Genomic DNA, 20,115 nt, shown 5'->3' with positions numbered 1-20,115 from the left:
CCCCCGGGCCGGCGTCCCACTTGGTACGCTCCAAAATGGCGGCCCCCATGGTGCGGTGTGGGATGCTCCTGGCTCGGAGAATATCCGCGTCTCGCCTTTCCCTGGCAGGTTGGTGGCTGCTGCCTTGGAGCTGCAGCTCCAATAGGCCTCTCAGCACGCTCTTTATTGAGTGAAGGGATCGATTGACTTCCAGGAAGAGCATAAATGCTTTTGGGGTCCGGTTGTTAGAGAAGCTATTTAGGGTATTGGTAGCACAGAAAGGAAGAATAACTAACTCATCTCCTTTAAGGCTGGTACCCGCTAATCCAAACTTTTGAAACAGAGGAAGGCTGTGATATGAGGTTCTGCGTATGTCTTGCAAGTTTCATGTATTAAGCTAGTAGGTATTTTGGTGATCATGAAAAACCCGAATATGTTCACTCCGTGGCCCAGAACAGTTTTCTTACAATGCGATTTCTTTGGAGAGTCATCAGGCAAAAGTTTTACCTCACTGCCTCGTACTTGATGACCCGAGCCCTTGGTCTTCATCTCCTGAAAGAATTTTTCAATACTAGCCTCATTTTACCTGGTGACCTTGATCACAACTTCTGCCTGACATTTTTTTGTTACAGTTTTCCACAAGTAGGTAAACAAGCAGAGCGCTTTGATGTCTGGGGTTGAATCGCGCATCACTCAAAGCCTTTTTAGTGGACCTCATGGTGAAAATATGTTTTAAAGTATTTGCAAAAGCCAAGTTTGTAGTGGCTACAACCTCATAATCCTTGAAGAGGTGCCAGATTCCAGGAGTAGAATGAACTAACCACACTTGGTTGTTCAGTGCTGCTTAGTTTAAATCACACGCTCTTACTTAACACCAATTACAAAAAGAAAAGCAATACACACTTGCTCACACTACTAAGTGTACAGCCAATTAAAAGCTTCATAGTTGGCCTCAAGAGTTTTCTAAAGTGTTTGAACTACCTGGTAAGAAGGTTGCATATCACACATTTGGCAAATGGATATGGACAATATTTGGCACTAAACTAATAATGCTCTGTAGAGCTGCTTAGCATATTTAATTGTGATTAATAGTAATTCTTTGAAGTCTAGTAAGACCCAATCTAATAGATAAAGGAGAGTACATTAGTTGCTTATAATGTCTGGGATAACTATTCTAACCAAGAAATGGAAATTCATAGAGCAACCTGAGAGAACCTTTACTTTGGCAGTTTGGTTTCAGTTTAAACTAGCAAACTTATGGTAAGCTATTCCAACACGGAAGCTGCTAGTACTTGTAGCTATTTAAATTTAAGTTGAAGATAAATAAGATTAAAAACTAAGTTTCTTAGTGGCAGTTGGTATTTTATGTGTTCAGTGGACCTATGTAGCTGGTGGCTTTTGTCCTGGACAACTTAAGAATATAACATTTTCATTTCTACAGAAAGTTTTTTGGACACTGCATTAGACCACTGGTGGAGGCTCTAGGAAGGCGATATAAGTACATGGGATAGATTTGGATATGTGTATAAATCCCCTGATTCAAGTACTCAGCTTGTACAAATTCATGACAGATGAGTCAGTCAGTATATGCAACACTTTAAGACTTCTAAACAGTCTACTTAAAATAGGATGAAAGAGTACAGCTAAAATGATAAAAAAGATGGAAGAAAAAAGAACTGAAATAGAGCAACAACAAAAGACAGGAAAGGACAGGGGAAGGAAGCTTACTGGGTACCGTAATTACTAGACAAGGAGACACCAGTGAGCCTTACTACCATGCTGCTAGGTGGTATTCCCTCATTTTGTGTATAATGAAAGAGATTCAGAGATGTTGTATGATCTGCCCAATTTTCGTAGCATTTATTAGCAACGCAAGGGCTAAAAGTTAAGTTGTGCTGCTAAAGCTTGTCTAGTTCCACGATCACATTATTTCCTTATTTTAAAAATAAACACAAACAAACAAAATGCTTGGAGACATTTGATTAAAGGCCCAAATAGAGCCAGATGTGGTGATACACGACTTTAATTCCAACCCTCAAGAGGCCACCCTGAGGCCTCTTGAATTCAAGAATTTCAATAGAAATTCTAGATAGTCAGATCTGAGTTCAAGACCACCCTGGTCTCCAAGGGAGTTACAGAACAGCCAGGGCTACCCAGGAAAACCTTGTTTCCAAAAAACAAGCAAAAAGGCTGGAGTAACAAGAAAATGTATAAGGCTGTAGGAACAAATATGTTTTTCACCCAATGTGAAGTTCTGGTCCTTCAAAGTAGTACGGAATTCCATGGAGAAACATTTCTTTTTACTGAAGATACTTATTTTACAGAATATTGTTGCTCTGGGGTAATTGGTCTAAGGGTAATCAGTTTGGGAAAAATTTAAACACTCTAATTTTAGAGCCAGGGTCTCACTATGTAGGTCTGGTTGGCTAGAAACTGAGTAGAGCAGGTTGGCCTTGGATTTACAGACACTCCAGCCTGGCTAAGCAAAGTTTTTGAATGGCCTGGCATGAGGGATTGGGGAGCCTGAGACCTGAGCCTGTGAGTCTGAAGTCTGCCTTTTACTCATTCAGATGTGGTTTGAGCATTTTAAATACTGTTGCCAGGTTACTTGTCAGATAACCAGCATCTTTCTGCACTCTAGGCCTACCAAGGGACTATCTGCATTTTAATGAGAATCATATGCATACTAAAGTTTAAGTCTGATCTAGATTTTCCACTTTGTTTCTGGTCCTTCTCCTTTCATCCTTTGCCCCTGGCATAGAAATTCTTTGGTTGTAACATTACTATACAGAACCTCAGTTTGTGCACAGCGATGGAAAAACCTTTAATCTTTATAACACGCACAAAGCATCATAGAAAGATGAGTGTGCTATTTTATTTTACTTAAAAGAAAGTATGTTTGTGTGTGTGTATGCATGCATGCACATGTTCGTATGAATGCATGTATATAGAGGCTAAAAATCAAAGTTAGGTGTCATCTCCAGTCACTCTTCAGTGACGTAAAACTCAGGTTGCAATCCTTGTGTGGTCTGTTATGGTCACTGGGTATCTGCCTTTTATTTTAGAGTTCTTGCCTTTCTCTTGATATAGAATTCACATGCCGTACAACTCACTCATTGAAAGTACACAGTTGTGTGACTTTCAGTGTTGTGCAAGCATTTTTCCAACCAACTCAGGATATTTTTATCACACTCTATCTCTTGTTGCCAGTCACTCTTAATCCCTCAATCCGAAATTCTCAGTTCTAGGTGACATGTGGCCTACTTCCTCTTTAGATTTCTCTATTCTGATGCTTCATGTAAGTAGGACATAATTTGAGGCTGGTATCTTTCACTTAACATAATGTTTTCCAGATTCTTATTTTTAAATTGCTAAAATTGTCAAATGGAAATGTTTTCAGAATTGATAACTGTAACACATCCAGTTAATGACTTAGCATAGTTTGACAGGCTATTTGGGATCTAAAGACGTTAGGACTCTGAAAAGCTGAGCTGTCACTTAAGAGTATAAGTGACTTTCAGTGTTAACGTTAGAAGATGAGAAGGACCAGCTTGTCCGCCTGTGGAACTGTTGTGGAGCTTCTCTGAGTTGGCTGTGAACTGTGCAGGAGTCATTATAGTATCACGTTTGAATTTTAAAGATACATAAGCCGGTAGTTGCAAATGCAGCAGAAGTCGTGTTCAGTAAAAATCTGTGAAACATGCCTGTTGAGCTGATTGTCTTTCCCTCAGGTAAAAGATGCCTGCTTTCTGCAGCGTACGTGGACAGCCACCAGTGGGAAGCCAGAGAGAAGGAGCAGTACCATCTGGGTAAGTTCTGCCATACACTGTCGTTTTCGGTCACTCCACATACCTCGTATCGTGCGCTCACATGATGCATGCATAAAAGATACCTCTATGGTGACGCATCTTATAGAAGTATATTTAAGTCTTAAAAAGAGTTACATCCACACATGGAGGCTCACCGTTGCTGTTCCCTGTGTTCCTAAAGCTGTCTTTGTTATCTCCCCTGATGATGCACTAGTGAGGCTGTGAAACTGTTCCTTCTTGCTTTTTGTCCACTGCACTGTAGTGTCCATGCAGCTTGCCTCTGTTTTACAGTGTCATTGCCAGGTGACAGACTTGGAAGCAAATTTTCAATCTCATGGAAGCTGCAGAAAGATAGTGAGTGTCTTCCCAGCAGTAAGCTCAGAGAACCTCTGCTTCCCTTGTTCCTTGTTTCGAAGTTCACAGAGAGCAAGCAGCCTTCCTTGCATAAATTACCTAGGCCTAAAAGAAGTCACTGATCCCACAAGCACATTTCCAAATGTGCAAGCACTGTCCTGACACTGGGGAGTGAGTCGATAGGTGATGGGCTCTGAGACTCTAGTGCTATGTACCTGAACCCCTGGGCATCCCCACACCCACACATCCCCACCACCACCTCCACGTGCCCATCATCACAGTTTCTCTGTGCTTGAGTTAGATAAGAGCAAAGTCCTCCTCTGATGGATTCTTCTGGAAGTGCAGGAGGTAGCTGATGATTGTGGCTACCTTTAGGATGCTTCAGAACTATCGTGGTCTCCTTTGAGAATGTGAGTTTTAGAGATGGCCAGCAGCTCAGGAATGCGTGTGTGTACAGCAGCTCAGGAATGCATGTGTGTACAGCAGCTCAGGAATGCGTGTGTGTGTACAGCAGCTCAGGAATGTGTGTGTGTACAGCAGCTCAGGAATGCGTGTGACCATGGCCAGCCACAGCAGAGCTGGGCAGGTTCTGAAGGTGAGTGGTCAAGCCCTCCACAGGGAACTTAAAGTCTGACTCACTTTTAAGGGTTGGCACACCCTTTTAATCCAACACTTTAATCTGGAGATTAAATTCAGAGCTAATACACTTTTCTAAACATAACCCTTTAAAATTTATATAGTTTCCATGCCATAAAACAGAAACAAAAATGAAGTAATATGGTGTACAGTAGTGTTTTGAAAAGTAATGAAGTATTTTGGCCTCACTGAGGCTTAGGAAGTCACTACACACTTTCATTTTTCATGTCCAGCCCTGACCCACAGGACAACGGGTGTGGGCACACATGTACTGTGCTGGCGAAGTCAGACATCACACGCGTACCTGAGTGACACTTGTATTTTAAAAATGAACAGTTTTGGTAAAGGTCTAGGTAACCCAAGGTCTCTTTTCAGTCCGTTTTTATTGAAGAATGCATCAATGAAAAAGTCCAGCTTAGTTTTAAGTATGAAAGCAGTACTTTGTATTTGTGTGTTGAAATGAAATTAGTTCCATTAATTAGAAACAGGTTTTAAAGTGATAAAAATGTCTCTCACTGAACTTGGAGGTGACCTGGCCACCAACAAATCTAAGCAAACTTCCCACCTCACCTCCCAGGAATGGGGTGATTGGCCTGCACCCAACCATTCTAGACTGAGATGTGGGTGCTGGGGACTCACACCCAGTTTTCACACCCAAGCAGCAGGCGTTCTTCCTCGATTTCCCATACCCTCAGGCCTGGAAGTAGTTTTCAACTGACAAAAAATTATGAGTTCCTCTCTGCCCTTTGCCCATATTCACTTTTTTATTTCATCTTGATGTGTTTATTTTTGTTTTCTCTTTCTGGTGTGTGTGTGTGTGTGTGTGTGTGTGTGTATGAGATCTATTATGTCCCTATCAGAGTGCACATGCTGTTTTTAACTGTCTTAAATTCGTCAGTATGTACACATGTCATCTACCATAGCACATTTATTGAGTTTATTCATTAATACTTTTTTCATGTTCTTTTGTCACTTGACTTCAAAATGTCCCTTATCAATTTTTTTTCCTTCTCTAATACAGGATGCATTCCAGGTTCATGTTGCATTTAAATCAAGTCTTCTTACGTTGAAATTATTCCTTATCCTTTTTTATTTCTTGTGACTGCCTTACTTTTCTTATGATTTGATCTCAGTTTTGCCTCCCCATGCAGACTACTCTGTGGTGACATGACCCCGTCTGGGTTTCTGAAGTGGCCACCGCTGGTTGGTGTCTCCGTGCCTCCACTACGCATGCCAGCTCCGGTCTCCTAGTCACATGCATCTGAGCTCTCAGCTGCAGCCACACTGGCCGATCTTCTTGACTTGTAGGGAGATCCTTAACATAGTGATGATTTCCTGCTGCGTCTCAAGTTTTTCTTTTACATTTTTCCATTACAAGTTTTTTTCCATCCATGCTTCTGGCCTGAGTCAGTCTATCCTGTAAAGGTTGCAGAGTGACGATTCTCCACCTCCCATGACCCCTGCGTATTTACTTGTTGGCACCAGTGTTCCCCTTAGGCAGCCGACCTGGCCTCCTCTTCTGTTTCCTTTTCTCTTAGCAGTGGTCATAAGTTATGTAGACATTTGTTAATTGGTGGGATTGCTGTCGTTATTTGGAGTCCAGTGTCCCATGCTGCCTGGCTAATATAAATGCTTCCCAGTTATTCCCGGTTCCCAGAAGTTTCCACCTTCTCTTTCTCACCACTTGCTTGCTTTTTTCATTTAACAGTGTGTTCTAGGCTTATTGCCTTCCCCTCCCTAGCCTAGGCTCAGCCCTTCCTTGGGAACTCTTGTTCCTTTTAATAGGGCATGAATGGTATTAGGAACAGGAGCTTGGTGTTCGATGCCATTGATTCTTACCCAATAGCTCCGATTCCCATATGTCTGCATGGGGCTGTTCCTGGCCGTGCTGTGGAGTCCATTCCATGGTTAGAGCTTGGTTCCCAACAGAGGCAGGGTTCTGTGGGGAGTCATACCATTGCATGCTATACAATTTCTGTCTTCTGTCCAGAAAGTACCAGCTATCCAGTCATCGTGAAGGTCACAGATAATCTATACATACATTAAGATGCCCTCTGAATTCAGCTATTCTTCTCTTAGAAGCCAATTGCTAGGATAATTCCAGTATAGCTTCAAATAGTTATATTGCAAAGATCGTTCTCATGTGCCATACATGAATTATCCACAGTGCTATGGAAATATAAATAAAGGAACGATGCATTCTGGGAAAGCTGCTTGTTAAACATCTTCCTAGGTGTGGAGGAAAGATGAGGAAATGGGGCCAGCCATTGTTTGTGTCTTGTGTTAGGTATAGTTAGATCATTTATATGGACACAAATCTAGAGGTCTTTGTCCTGGTCACATGAATAAACAAGTTGTTTGCTAAAGAATACGATGATAATCTGTGACACATAAATACCACAGTGAGCCTATTGTCTCTTCTCTGTTAAGATTAATACTTGAGTATCTAGTCATTGCTGCCCCTCTGCCTCCAGTCAGAACTGTTTTCCTATTCTGTATCTAGTCTTGTGCCTTCCCTCAGTAGCGTCTGAGGTTTGTGTCCCAGTGCTACCATTTCCAGCTGTCACTGTCCATGTCTGCCCTAGTTCTTAAACATTCATACTAGAAATATGCGGAATGGATGGGTTCCTGGGTCCCCTGTGTGTGTCCCTGTGTATATTTGATGTGAAGTAAAGTTTGGAATTCAGACTGCCTGGAAGAAAATGGAGCCTTTGGCGACTGTACTTTCCCAGTGTGTAACAGGAAGTAGCTGCTACCGCCTCTGGTTCATAGATGCATATTTTTGTGTATAGCATGACTGCTTGCGCTTTGCAAGGGTTGAGCTCTGATTCTGAGCAAGGAGACTGCAGACTGCTCCAGGAGCTCCTTTCCTGTATTTCTGCAAGTCGGGCAGTAGATGGCAGTATGGTCCTTGCGAGAAACGCCCTTCCTTCTGCGCTGGGGCGCGGGCCTATCAGGGAGCGTGCGCTCATGTGGAGCGCCGTGATTGGACATCGCGGTGGGAGGGCCGTGAGGTGCTCGGGTCGGGTTCGCTGATTGGAGGAGGGAGGAGGGCCGATATGAGGCATTTGCTCCTGTGGCCCCCATTGGCGCCACTGCGGGTGTGGCGTTCTTGATTCCGCCCTCGGTCCCTGGAGAGGGATGCCTAGGGTCCTTGAGCATTAAAATGCTGCCTCTCTATTTTCTTGAAAGCTACTTGTTGCATTGCCTTGTGCATTCAAAAAGATGCACAGATCCATATGCAGTGAATTACCACAACGAGAGCACACCTGCATAGGAGCTGGACCGTTCTAAACGCTTTGGAGGCCGAGTTGTGCCTAGCTTTCTTCAGAGACGCCCGAAATTCTGATTTGTAACACTAGAAGATGCTTTATAAAAGCACTTTAGTACTTTACACGAGAAAGTGTAAAACAAGAAAGTAGAAAATGCTGTTAAGAACCCCCAGCACCTGCCGTCGGCTTTTAGCTGCTGTCAGCTTATGTCTGCTCTTCTTCCTAATCCTTTGAACTGTTTTGAAGCAGTCTCAGGAGGCGTGTGTGTGTGTGTGTGTGTGTGTGTGTGTGTGTGTGTGTGTGTGTGTTGTATATTTCAAAAAGATAAGATTTTTTTAAAAGCCATTGTTATATATAAAGTCGTTGCATAAATACATGAAATAACCAGCTTCTGCTATTTTTGTTTTTTGAGACCAGGTCTCACCTTACAACCTTTGCTAGTCAGGCAGGCCTTGAACTCAGAGATTCATCTGCCTCTGCCTTCCAAGCGCTGAGATTGAGTGTGTGCACCACTCACCTGACCAGTTTCTGGTATTCTTATAAACATATTTTATAATTCTATGCTTGAACAGGGACCCAGCTGAAGCACACAAATGCTGTTGTCCTTTCTCTTGACTCTTTAATACATTTTTTTTTTTGAAGAAACATGGGGTAAACCAGATTCAAATCAGTTCGATTTCATCTCTAGCCTATACCCCTCCTAAGATTGCCTTTTAAGTAAATCTGTCACTTAATTATTATATATGTATTTTGATATGCACCTCCAAAAGATGGTGATTTTTAAAAGACAACTATAATGCCATCCTTAAACATTGCATGTTCACATTTCGTCATGTCTTAAACATGTTTTCTTCACTTATTATGACTTACATGTCACACTCCGCGTGTCACACCCCGCAGGCTCGCCTTTTGTAGGCCATCTCACAGTCTCGATTTGCAGATTTCATCTTTCTGCTGGTGTTGGATGTGTTTGGTTTTCCATCTGTCCTAGTTGTAAAACAGAACTTGATGAGGTTCAGGACTTGTTTTGCTTGTTTTGTTTGTTGTTGTTGTTTTGTTTTTTCCATAGTTGATGGTCTAGCTGGACCTATTTTTGGTCATTTTGATTGTGGTTAGTCTTATCCCTTGTTTTTTGCTGTTGTTAATATTGCAGCTTTTCCTTTTATTTTTGTTTGTCATGAGTTGGAAGAGTCAATATTGTTAGGTGATGCACACACCCCAATTCTGGAGCCAGTATGGCCCAGACTAGTTTTTCGTACTGGTCTAGGAAGGCTCAGGAGGTCATTCGTCTCATGGGACAACTGTTGTCCTTTGCCATAGTTCCTGCAGATTTAGTCCTTGCCAAAAGGGCCAATTAGTGGTTTCTGGGTACTTGATTCTGCTGCTTGTTACTTTATGGCTTAGAGAGATGATGTGTTTCAGCATGGAACTGAGTGGAGAGAAGGCTGCAGGAACAAACTCAAGGTCAAGTTTCTGGAAACATCAGCTGCCGTTGAAGTAAAGGTGGAAAGCTCAAGGCCTGGATTCCCTCCCTCCACCCCTGTCTCAGCCTCCTGCTTGTCAACAAACACAGAGGAAAATTTATAGTGCAGCTATCTCTACCTAAGTGGTCTCTCCATGCCCTGGGGTGGTAGAACACTGGAGAGTCCATCCAGAAGGCAGATGGGCATTTCTAGTCTTAATTCAAAGTGGACTATTATTACAGTGTGCACTTTATTCTGGCCTAGCTGAGCAATCATTTTCCACAAAACAATAGCAGGTGGTGATGGTCTGAGGACTCTCTAAGAGTGCTATTCAGGGAGCTTAATTCCTTCAAATACAGTGAGATCCTTTCTTGAGCAGCATGCTCCTATGGTGGGTGCACACTTCCTGCCTCACACTTCCCCTGCCTGGTGAGTGAGTTCATTGAGTCCCAGCTCCAACCTGCTGTCGGCCCCAGGGCATCCATCTTACTGGACAGCGAAAGTGTGTTTCTGGAGCTGTGGTGAAGCAGTTGATGGTGGTGGAAGCCTGTGATGGCATGCTGTCTACATGACACGCAGGAGAGACTCCCCCACTCCTCTTCTGCTTCAGCTAGAAGTGGATGGGTCTGAAAGTTATGTCTTCCATTTCCATTTTCTAAAGACTATCATCCTACATCTTCTAAGGTAATTAATTATTTAGCTTAAATTCTAATGCTCACCACGTTATCCTTTAGGATAATACATACAGGCACACACATGCACGGGCATACAAAGGAAAAGTGCTATGCTATGTTTTGTCCAATACTAAAGCTTCATCCTTTAAAACACCATATTTAAGCCGCTACCTCGGCCCCTTTATTTACTCCCAGTTCTTCTGCATCTCAAGCCATCTCTGAACATCAGCTACTAACTAGACCTCTGAGGAGTTCCTTTGCAGTGCTGTAATACAGTTTATGTTACTTGTTTCAAGTATCTCTGCTCTGTCCCCTTTCTAAGTGTGAACTCCTGCCTGCAGTGTTCACTTCTGTAATATCTGCCTTCCAATGCTACTGTTCAAAACAAACCAAACAAAAACCCTCCTGCTGGGATAGTTAAGGTCCTAGGTTTGTTTAGAAGGTTTTTGTTTTCCAGTGTAAATAGCTCCTATTTTCCTCCTGGCTGTTTTTAAGATGGTCCCATTCTCAAGTTTCACAATGACACAGAATCTAATTTTGCTTGTTTTGGACTTACATGTTTAGAAGACTATCTTTTATTATTAATTCTGAAAAGCTCTCAGGAGACAGCTGGTTTGGTAAAGTGCTTGCTGAGAAAGCCGGATGGAGGGTGGGCAGGGACAGGGCAGGGCTGGAGAGAGGGTGGTCCCCAGCACCCACTGAGGAAACCGCATGGGGATGGGTGGGGGGCAGACCCAGTGGGGGTGGAGAGGTGACCCTGCCTAGGAGCACTGGCTCCCAGCACTAACCTGGAGGTTCACAGCCACCTGTAACTCCCGCAGGACCTGACCCCGTCTTCTGACATCAGGCACTGCAAGCACATGGTGTATATATGGGTATACGAACATGCATGTAAAACTACACAGAAAATAAATCTTTTTTTAAAAAAAAATCCAGGTGATGGTGCATACCTGGAATGCCAACACTGAGGAGGTAGAAACACAGATCCCTGGGTGTCCCCGTCCCTGAGAGCCAGCTCACTGCGATTGGCAGGCCTTAGACCAGACACATGGTGTCCAAGGAGCTGAATGAGACCTGTGCTGAACTGTGTCCTCCATACACACTCATGGACCGCGCACACACAGTCATAGACTGTACACACACATATCCGTAAGCTGTGTGTGTGCACGTGTGCATATGCATGTGTTTTTCCATTACATGTCAGCTCACCTCATTCTCTTGGTCTACTTTTTTGGAAATTAAGTTTCTTTCAGAAATCATCCTGTTCTCAGTGTCTCTTAGTGTTGTCTTCTCACGTATCTTTGTTGCTTCCCGTGTAATTTCACTTCTGCTTGATTTTCAGTCCACTAGTTCTCACATCTAACCTTTTTAACTCACTGCTTGCTTGCTTGCTTGCTTGCTTGCTCGCTCACTCGCTTGCTCACTTGCTGTTTGAGACAGGCTCATGATGTGCAACATAGGCTGGCCTCAAACTTGTGTTCTTCATGCTTCAGATTCCCAGGTGCTGGGAATGTAGACATACAGCCCTATGCCTGACTTTGTTTCCTGTTCTGTCCCTTTCTTTTGAACTTTGTTGAAATATTTACATAAAAACAAGCCATTCCTAAAGCATACAGTTTAGTAAGTTTTGACAAAAGTGGAGCTATATATGACCGTATACATCATAGTCAGGTCACCTCCAAAGGCAGTTGTCTCTAGTCCTTTAGTACCCTTGCTCATTTCTGCTCCACACCCAGGCCCCCAGGAAATGACTGATGTGCTTCTTGTTTAGATCAGTTTGCTGTTTCTAGGTTTTCTGTAAAAGAACACCTCTTTGAATAAAACCCTTAGCCTGGCACACTTGGGATTACCAAGAAGGCTCGCGTCAAGGTTTCAGTGGCACCAGAGATCACTTGTGTCAGATCCTCAGAGAACAGAGGTACTTATTCTAGTTTCTCCTTTCAGTATGCAAGCAGCTCCAGCCTGACGGTACACGAGAGCCTCCTGACCAGCTTCACCTCTTACAAAGTCTTGAGTTTTCTGTGATGTCACCAGTTATTAAAACCAAAGGCCCATGCCACAGCATCTCTCTGATCCCCTGGGGTTACCAACATTACACTTATTCCCACAAGTCCTCCAAGTATGAGTTTCTGTGTGGCCCCTGGCAATTCTATTTACCTTTTTCAAAGCTTAGTTTTATTTTTATGGTACAAAAGGTTGTTAAGGGAATAAAATTCATCTTATTCCAGAAATAAGATTGTTTTAGTGTTGTCTGTGGACTTAGACACCACATCCCAATCCTGCCTCCTCTGCATGGATGTTCTTACACAGCTTGTAGTCTTCTTGAGTGGCTGCACCATCAGCTGCTGGGTCTGTTGCTAACAGAGTTAGATGCCCTGGTTTACTACAGATCTATAGAGCATAACCCTTACTCTGGGCGGCAGGCCTGGAAATTTAGTCTTAAACCCTCGGGAGTTCACTCCGTTGTTATAAAAAGTCCTCAATAAATCATCTTTGTCCTTAGATCCTCAGTGCTGTTCCTGTCTTCAAACAAGAATACTTTAAAACTCTCCTGTGTTTCATCTTCTAAACGTATTTCCACATTGTGTAGTTGAACATTTTGCTAAATGAAAAGTTCGTATGGCAGGTCCGTTTTCCCAAAGTCTTTGTTGTCCACAGCCATCAGCTTCAGTGACTGTTCCTGGGGAGCTGAGAACCCAGCAAAACAACGTCTTTGGCACAGCCCATTGGACAGAACTTGGGCATCTGTCGGACCCTCACTAAAGCATGAAGTGTGGCTTTGGCTGTGGAAGGCGCCATCAGGAGCCTGTGGTGCTGGCCCTGCACATGCTGCAGCTGTCCTGCTTTCCTGGCGCTCCCGCCCTTCCCTGTTTTCTGCCTCATTCATCATAGCAGCTCGGTGATGCAAGGGGATTGGACACGTAGTGTATCTGCAGCAAGCCTTTCTGATGTAAGGATGGAAATGTTATTCATCAGATGGGGGCTCTGCAGCTGTTGTCTTTTTAGAAGCCCTGGCCAATTCCACTTCACTGAAGATGCCTTGGTGTGAAGGCTTCAGATAGAATCTGGTTACCATGCTTGGAGGTAATCAGCGAGCTGTCTCAGTCCTGTGATGGGTGAGAGACTGTGTATACTGTGTGAGAAGGACATCGGAAAGGATCTTACAGGCTGTTTTAATTAGGCCAGTAGCTCCTGATGCTGGCTTTTTAAAATACAGTATAAATTCTGAATAAAGGGGGGTGATTTTTCATATTGATCATTAACATAAGAGTGGTCATAATTATAGACTTGGTAGCATGAGTATCTAATTATGAGCAAGTGCACATGATAGTATTATATGATCCCTGATAGGAAGGAGTTTTAAGGACCTATTTGTGAGTTTTACCAATGCTGTAATCAAATCACCTGTTTCAATACTTTTAAAATAGTCATTTAAGTAGGCCATTTATATCAAGTCAGGTTTTAGGAGTTTTACCAAGTTGCTTTTCCCAATTACTATAAGTCATAGGGACCATTTCCCTGAAGCAAGAAGAGAAAATAGTTAAATACACAGTAAGAAGTTACCAGTGAACAAGTGTCAGTTGAGTGTGGCTGAATGTCTCCAGATTTGCTATTCATTTCACCAAGAGAAAGCCTGAGAAGTATACCGGTTTATTCCTTATCTTTTTTTCCTTTGATTCTTGCCTTTAGATATTTCCTGAATGCTTTTCACAGAACTGTCCTGAATACTGAGTGTAGGTCTGTGAATTCAGTTCGTCCCTGACACTTTTACTATAAGGGCAAGAGGGACCATCTTATATGGGTGTTTGTAGTAGGTAGAAAGTATTTGGTCCAGAAAGAGAATAACAGGATCTGAACTGTCTTTAAAAGCCTCCCTCAACCTGCTTGCTTGACAGAACATCACTTTATAAGGAAGGGAAAGGTGATTACGTGTGTGTGTGTGTGTTTATGATGCTGGCTGCGTGTGCACACCTGTGCATGTGTGGGTGTGAGGTGATTGATTACATGTGTGTTTGTGTGCATGATGCTGGCTACATGTGCACACCTGTGCATGTGTGGGTGTAGGCCAGCAGATAGCCTCAAGTTTTTTCACTTTGTGTTTTGAGACAAGGCTGCTCACTGGTCTGGTGCTCCGCACATTAGCTGGCTAGTTGGTCAGGTAGCCCCTGTGGCATGCTCAATACTGGGATCATAAGCTCATGCCACCATGACCGGCTTTTTACATTCGTGCTGATGATCAGACTTCATGCTTGCTTGGCAAACACTTTACCAACTGAGCTAGCCCCTAGACCCTTTAATAGTCATTACAGTGTGGTCAGGAAGCAAGAGAGTTGATGAAATAAATATGTATATATTCAAACCTGGAGCCTATAGGTGTTGCTGACCAGTTGCTTAGTTTGAAAAACAGTGGGATCAAGGATAACTCCTGAGTTTTCAGCCAGCCAGCCATGTCCTTTTACTGAGATGGGGAAAGCATATTTAGAGTGGACAGTTTAAGAATTTAGAGGACATGCAATTGAAAGGCCTGTTGAACACACAAATGGAGATATCCCTATACAACTGGAAATGAAGGTCTGGAATTAAAGGCCAGATTTAGGGTGTATGTCTATACACAGAGGCAACTGTGTGTAGATTACAGCTGTGGGAGAAACTGTTACAGTGCAGCACCTGAACCCAGGCATGAAGCCATAGCATACTCTACTACTGAGAGGTGGTTATTCCAACATTGAGAGACAGAAAGAAAAGACAGTTCTAACGGAGCCTGAGAAATGGTGGGGTGGGGATGAACAGATAAATATTTCCTTAAGAATATCTCTAGATAGATCAAACGCGGACAGAGTTAGCACTGGCCTGGTAGATTTGATACAAGGAAATGCTCTCTTGATCATCTTTCCATTGAGATGGGTTAGAATCATGAGCCGAGAATGCAGGGAGCTAGAAAATACCGTAAACTTGAGAATCAGTGATATGATGTGACATAAACCATTTGGAGTGTGTGTTGCCTAAGATCAAAGTGGTTTTAGGGTCTGAGATGAGTGTGATGTCACCCATTCCAAGTGTCCTAAGGACGGTCTGTTGAGGGGAGCTAGAGATGAGTGTGATGTCACAACTTCTAAGTGTCCTAAGGACGGTCTGTTGAGAGGAGCCAACACATGGGTGGTGGAGGCTACTAATCAGGAAGGAGAGGCTGGGGCTTTTCTGCTTTGTTTAGCAAATATATGAAAGTCTCTTGGTAAATGGCCGTTATAAACCTTTGCAGTGGCTACCCCACGTGACTGGAGCACGTGCTAGGGAGTAAGAGGCAGCGACCGCTCGCTGGCTTGCCTCTCACCCGGCTCCTTTCCCTACAGACTGGCAGGCCTCACGCTCTGACTCTCCTCGCAGAGACACTGCATCGGTCCATTTTTAAGAGCTAAACTTGTACTTTTTGCATTATTATTTTATATTCTCTAGTTCAACACATTATTTATAACTGTGACTAAATAGTTGTCTTCAATTTCTGAAAAAGAGCAAGAATGAGCATCTGTGTAGATACTGACTTTGTAACGTTCTCGGCCATCTGGCAAGAGTCAAATCTGTTAGATTGTTCTGGAGAAATGTGTATATTTAACAGGGCTCTTTCTCCTTTGTCTTCACAGCTGATCTTGCATCCTTAATGGACAAAGCATATGAAAGAAAGTTGCCTGTTAGTTCTTTATCAATATCACGGGTAAGACCATTTTAAACTTACTTTCAAAGAAGGAAGCAAGCAAGACTGTACAGACAGGGATGTGCTGTAGAAATAGTAGTCATGTGGGAAATAACTTTCCACAGCGTAGTATGTTTGTGTAATTGCCAATAGATATTTTGTGATGTAGTGGCTGAAATACAAGGAGATAAATATACCAGACTCAGGTTAGCAATCACTGATTGATTTATTTTCCTCAGGTTACATTATTCAGTGTTTTTAAAGTTAACATATCCTTGGGTGTAATAGCATGAACATACCCTCAGTAGCTGGATAACATCCGTGGAAGAATGGATATTAATGGTGAACTGACAGCCGCTGGGTAGGAGAACTGTCAGGCCAGCAACCGGAGTAGCCATTGGTAGGAACCGCCACAGGGTACCTCCATGGCAGCCACTCTAATAGTATCTCGCCATACATCCTGTGTGTTCATTTCCTCAGGAACTGGGAGATGTGTGTGGTATTTGTAAGGCACAAAAGATGAGGTAACTTTGCAGATGGACACAGCTTGTAGGCAGAAAGGCTGGAATGTCAAAGTCCACCTGAAATCACCATCAAGACAAGACCAGGTTACCACAGTGGGCAGCAGTGTTCTTCAGTTCCCCATTTCCAGTTTGAGGGTGGTTGTATCTTCCTCAGAGGTGATGAGATCTTGGAAATGCCTTTGGTAGAATTGAGCAAATTCGGGAGCTCCTAAATCTAGACGAGTGGAAGGAAAGAATCTTTCCTTCCTTCCCTGATCCTTTCTCTGTGCCCTTTGTCCTCTTAGTAGAGAGACAGTTGAGATTCCTTAGACTTGGGGACTCATATCCCATAGTGGAGAAGATTGAGAGGCCATTGTCTTTAGGGTGGCCACCCCTCTGTGGGTTGGAATACCTGATTTTCATTTAGACAAAACTTGGAACTTTAAAGAGCTTTTGTGTGCATGTTCCAACCTGAACCTCATGCTCCTCAGGGCAGAAGCCTGTAGCTGTTGATCCAGATGGAGCGACTCAGTCCCAGAGGGCCCGAGCCATCTGTTTGTGCCAGAGCATGCTATCAGGAGAGCTGCTTCTCAGGCTCGGGGCTGGTGTTTGCACCTCATGTTATCTGCCCTTTAATGGGTTTCTAAATCAAACCCACAGGGCCTGGTTATTTTTAGAAAGTCTCCTTTTTCTCTTCCTTCCATCTCTTCATGAGGCTTTCGTTACACTCACAGAGCCTGTCTCTTATTCTGTCTTCCTATGTGAGATCTCCCACCTGCCAGCAGAATCCACCCTTGGGGAGTATTTCCTGCTCATTTAGATCGTAGGTAAGGAGCAGACTCAGAGTTTCCAAGGGTTGTTTGTCAAGTGCTGGAGACTGAACCTGGAGCCTCCTGAGTGTTGGTTGGGTACCCTCCACCAGCGAGCTGCGTCCCCGGCACCGATGCTCAGTAGATTTTATAGCTTGAAGGAGCCTCAATCCTAAAACAGTAAAATCAGAGTGAAAGCTGCTACAAAGGGAATCCCTACACTTAGATTGTGATCTTCTGAACAGTATTGTTCCAGAGTCTCCACCATTTCAGGGCTGGAGAGGTGGCTTGGTGGTGAAGAGCACTGGCTGCCCTGCAGGGGGCCTGGGTCCAGTTTCCCAGTATCCACATGGTGGTTCACACCTATCCGTGACTCCGGTTCCAGGGCTTCTGACAGTCTCACACGTGCAGTCAAAACACTAGTGAACATAAAATAAAAATGAGTTATATTTATTTTGAAAATGAGTCTCCGCCATTTCCACCTTGTGTTGCATGTGTTTGGAGCATAGGATGGAGAGGAAAGGCAAAGATAAAGGTGGCGATGTCTGTAAACAGTACCGTGAGAAGCTTTCGTCTGTATGAGCAAAGTTTGGGTTTGGCTTTTAATAGGTGCTTTGTTGTTGTTTGTTTTGTTTTGGACCAAATATAGAAATACATAGAAGAGAAGCTATGGTGTGTCTTTGTTTTTTACCAGTGTGAAGGGTTTTCAGAATGGAGCTCTACCACAGGAGCATCATTCCAATAAAAAGAGTACATATCTGTTAAAGATCAGTGAATGATCTAGACCAAAGTGGTATAATTTGTATTCAACCAAGAATTTTTTTTTTTCTCCTTTAGTTTGTGGACAACATTTCATCTCGAGAAGATATAGATTCTGCAGAGTACTATCTTTACAAGTAAGCTTGTCATTCACCTCTGGTTTCACCATCGCTCTCAACACTTGGGGTCTTGAGGTTTTGGTTCTTCTTTTGTAGTACTGAGAAGTGTGTATGCACAAACATACAAATGCGTGAGTGTGTGTGTGTGATGAACCCAGTTGCATGCAGTCCATAACATAAAACAAAAGATTCATGTATTTGCTGTCTTCTGTTTCCATGTAAACCGCGTGTAATTTAAAGACCCTTGAAATCCAAGCCACTGTGATTTGCTCTAGTCAGAACAAATGCTCTTAAGATACTTTTTAAAAAATTCTCTTTTCATTATCAGAATTAGCTTTTTTCTCAGCTTTTTTGAAACATTTTCATGACTTTGTGGACACTTTTGTGTCTTACGAGTCTGGGTAAGCCATGCAAGGGTAGTGGTAATGATGGTCTTTCATTGTCTAAATGACTCCTGCCTCCAGCCTGAGAGCATGTACAAAACACGCTAATGCCTCAGGAAAGGTCTGTAAACATGAAAAGTTACATGCTTTATTCTTGGGGTTTCTTTGGAGAATCTGAAATCAGGGGTTAAGCTGGGACACCAGAGACTTCCACTAGTTAGGCCTTCTGTGGTTATTGTGGCTGACATCCATCCTTACAGAGTGACTTTTGACCTCAGAGTGACCTTAAAAACACAAGCTTACCATTAAGGAATATCAATGCAGAGCCTACAGCTTCTGGCTGTCCTGCCTGCAACATTTCTTACTCCCTGAGCAATTCCATCTCCAACCTTTTGGTGGTCAAATGACCCTTTCACGGGGGTCGCCTAAGACCATTGGAAAATAGATAATTACATTGCAATTCATAACAGCAGAATTACAGTTATGAAGTAGCAATGAAAATGATTTTATGCTTGGGATCACCACAACACGAGGATCTGTATTAGGCAGGTTGAGGACTACTGACTCAGAGTAATGCTTGTTGCTACCTTGGCATAGGCTGACCTCCTTCCCTGGCACAGCCTGTAGCTACCACCACATTTTAACTGACCAGGAGAAAGCTGATGGACTCTGTGCTGTGGATCTGGGCACTAATAGCATCCCCAAGCTCTGCAGTTCCCAGGACTTGTGGCACATAGCATCTTCTCATCTCATCCCAGGAGCACATAGGACATCTCTAGACATCACAAATAGGAAAGTGTGGGCGCATGCCAGTATTGCAGTATCTGGGATCTTTATAGGAAGGCTGGGTTTGAGGCAGGTGAAGGGACAACAAACATCCAGACTTGTGTGTGGGCTGTGCTCTGCTCTCTGGGAGCTGGCTACCCTGGGATCCACTCTTTATGATAGAAAAGGAAACGAAGGAAAAGGGATGGTCTAGTTACCACAGTAAACTGTGGGTTTTTAAGGCGGTCAGTTCATTGACAAAAATCTGAGAACTGTGATGCTCTGTACCTGAAAGGAAAATTCAAAAAGTAAGGATAAAGGTGACTCAGTCCGTGGAAGGTTAAAACTGAGACTTGGAAAACGGCATGCTCAGAGCACCAACTGTGGCTGTAAAGGAAGCTTCAGCTGAAGTGAGGCATTTAAAAGAAACACCGACCCAGGGGGAGGGACCTGGGACAGACCTTATGCAGTGGGTGTGGTTTGGCTTGCTCTTCTAGGGTTAGTCCATTCTCTCTGGGAGTGGTCTTCAGGGCCTCTGAGAAGCCTGAGGCATGCCTGGGGAAATTGAGAACCAGAGAGAGGGAGAGGTCCAGCGTGCTGCCACAGGTCCTTTGCGGCTACCAGAGAAGCCGTGCCTCCATCTGCTTTCTATGCTGGAGTCTGCAGAGAACATTTATAGAGATCTGCAAGTTAGAGAAGCATAAAAAAAAATCACACTTTAGCATCTCAGTAATGCTTAGCGTTTTCTTCTGTTATGAGTATAGATGACAGATGCCTGCACTATTTGCAGAGTTTGTTGTTTGCACCAATTAAAATCATTAATTTACTTCTTCCTCTCTTCCTTCCTTCCTTCCTTCCTTCCTTCCTTCCTTTCTTTCTTTCTTTCTTTCTTTTCTTTCTT

At 43.4% G+C, this 20,115-nt stretch overlaps 1 protein-coding gene across 1 annotated transcript in view; it reads left to right on the top strand.

The window, feature by feature from the left end:
- The first annotated feature begins 9 nt into the window (after positions 1–9).
- Positions 10–20,115, top strand: part of Mrps27 (mitochondrial ribosomal protein S27) — a 72,275-nt gene continuing 52,169 nt past the window's right edge. The window contains exons 1-4 of the mRNA XM_028790202.1: positions 10–108; positions 3,711–3,788; positions 15,827–15,897; positions 18,026–18,084. Of these exons, the coding sequence (XP_028646035.1) occupies positions 36–108; positions 3,711–3,788; positions 15,827–15,897; positions 18,026–18,084 (281 nt within the window). The 5' untranslated portion in view covers positions 10–35. The remainder of the gene's footprint in view (positions 109–3,710; positions 3,789–15,826; positions 15,898–18,025; positions 18,085–20,115) is intronic.

Source organism: Grammomys surdaster, unplaced genomic scaffold, assembly GCF_004785775.1.
Source record: "Grammomys surdaster isolate TR1022 unplaced genomic scaffold, NIH_TR_1.0 125876, whole genome shotgun sequence".
Classification (NCBI taxonomy): domain Eukaryota; kingdom Metazoa; phylum Chordata; class Mammalia; order Rodentia; family Muridae; genus Grammomys; species Grammomys surdaster.
This window is presented reverse-complemented; position numbering and strand designations above follow the sequence as displayed.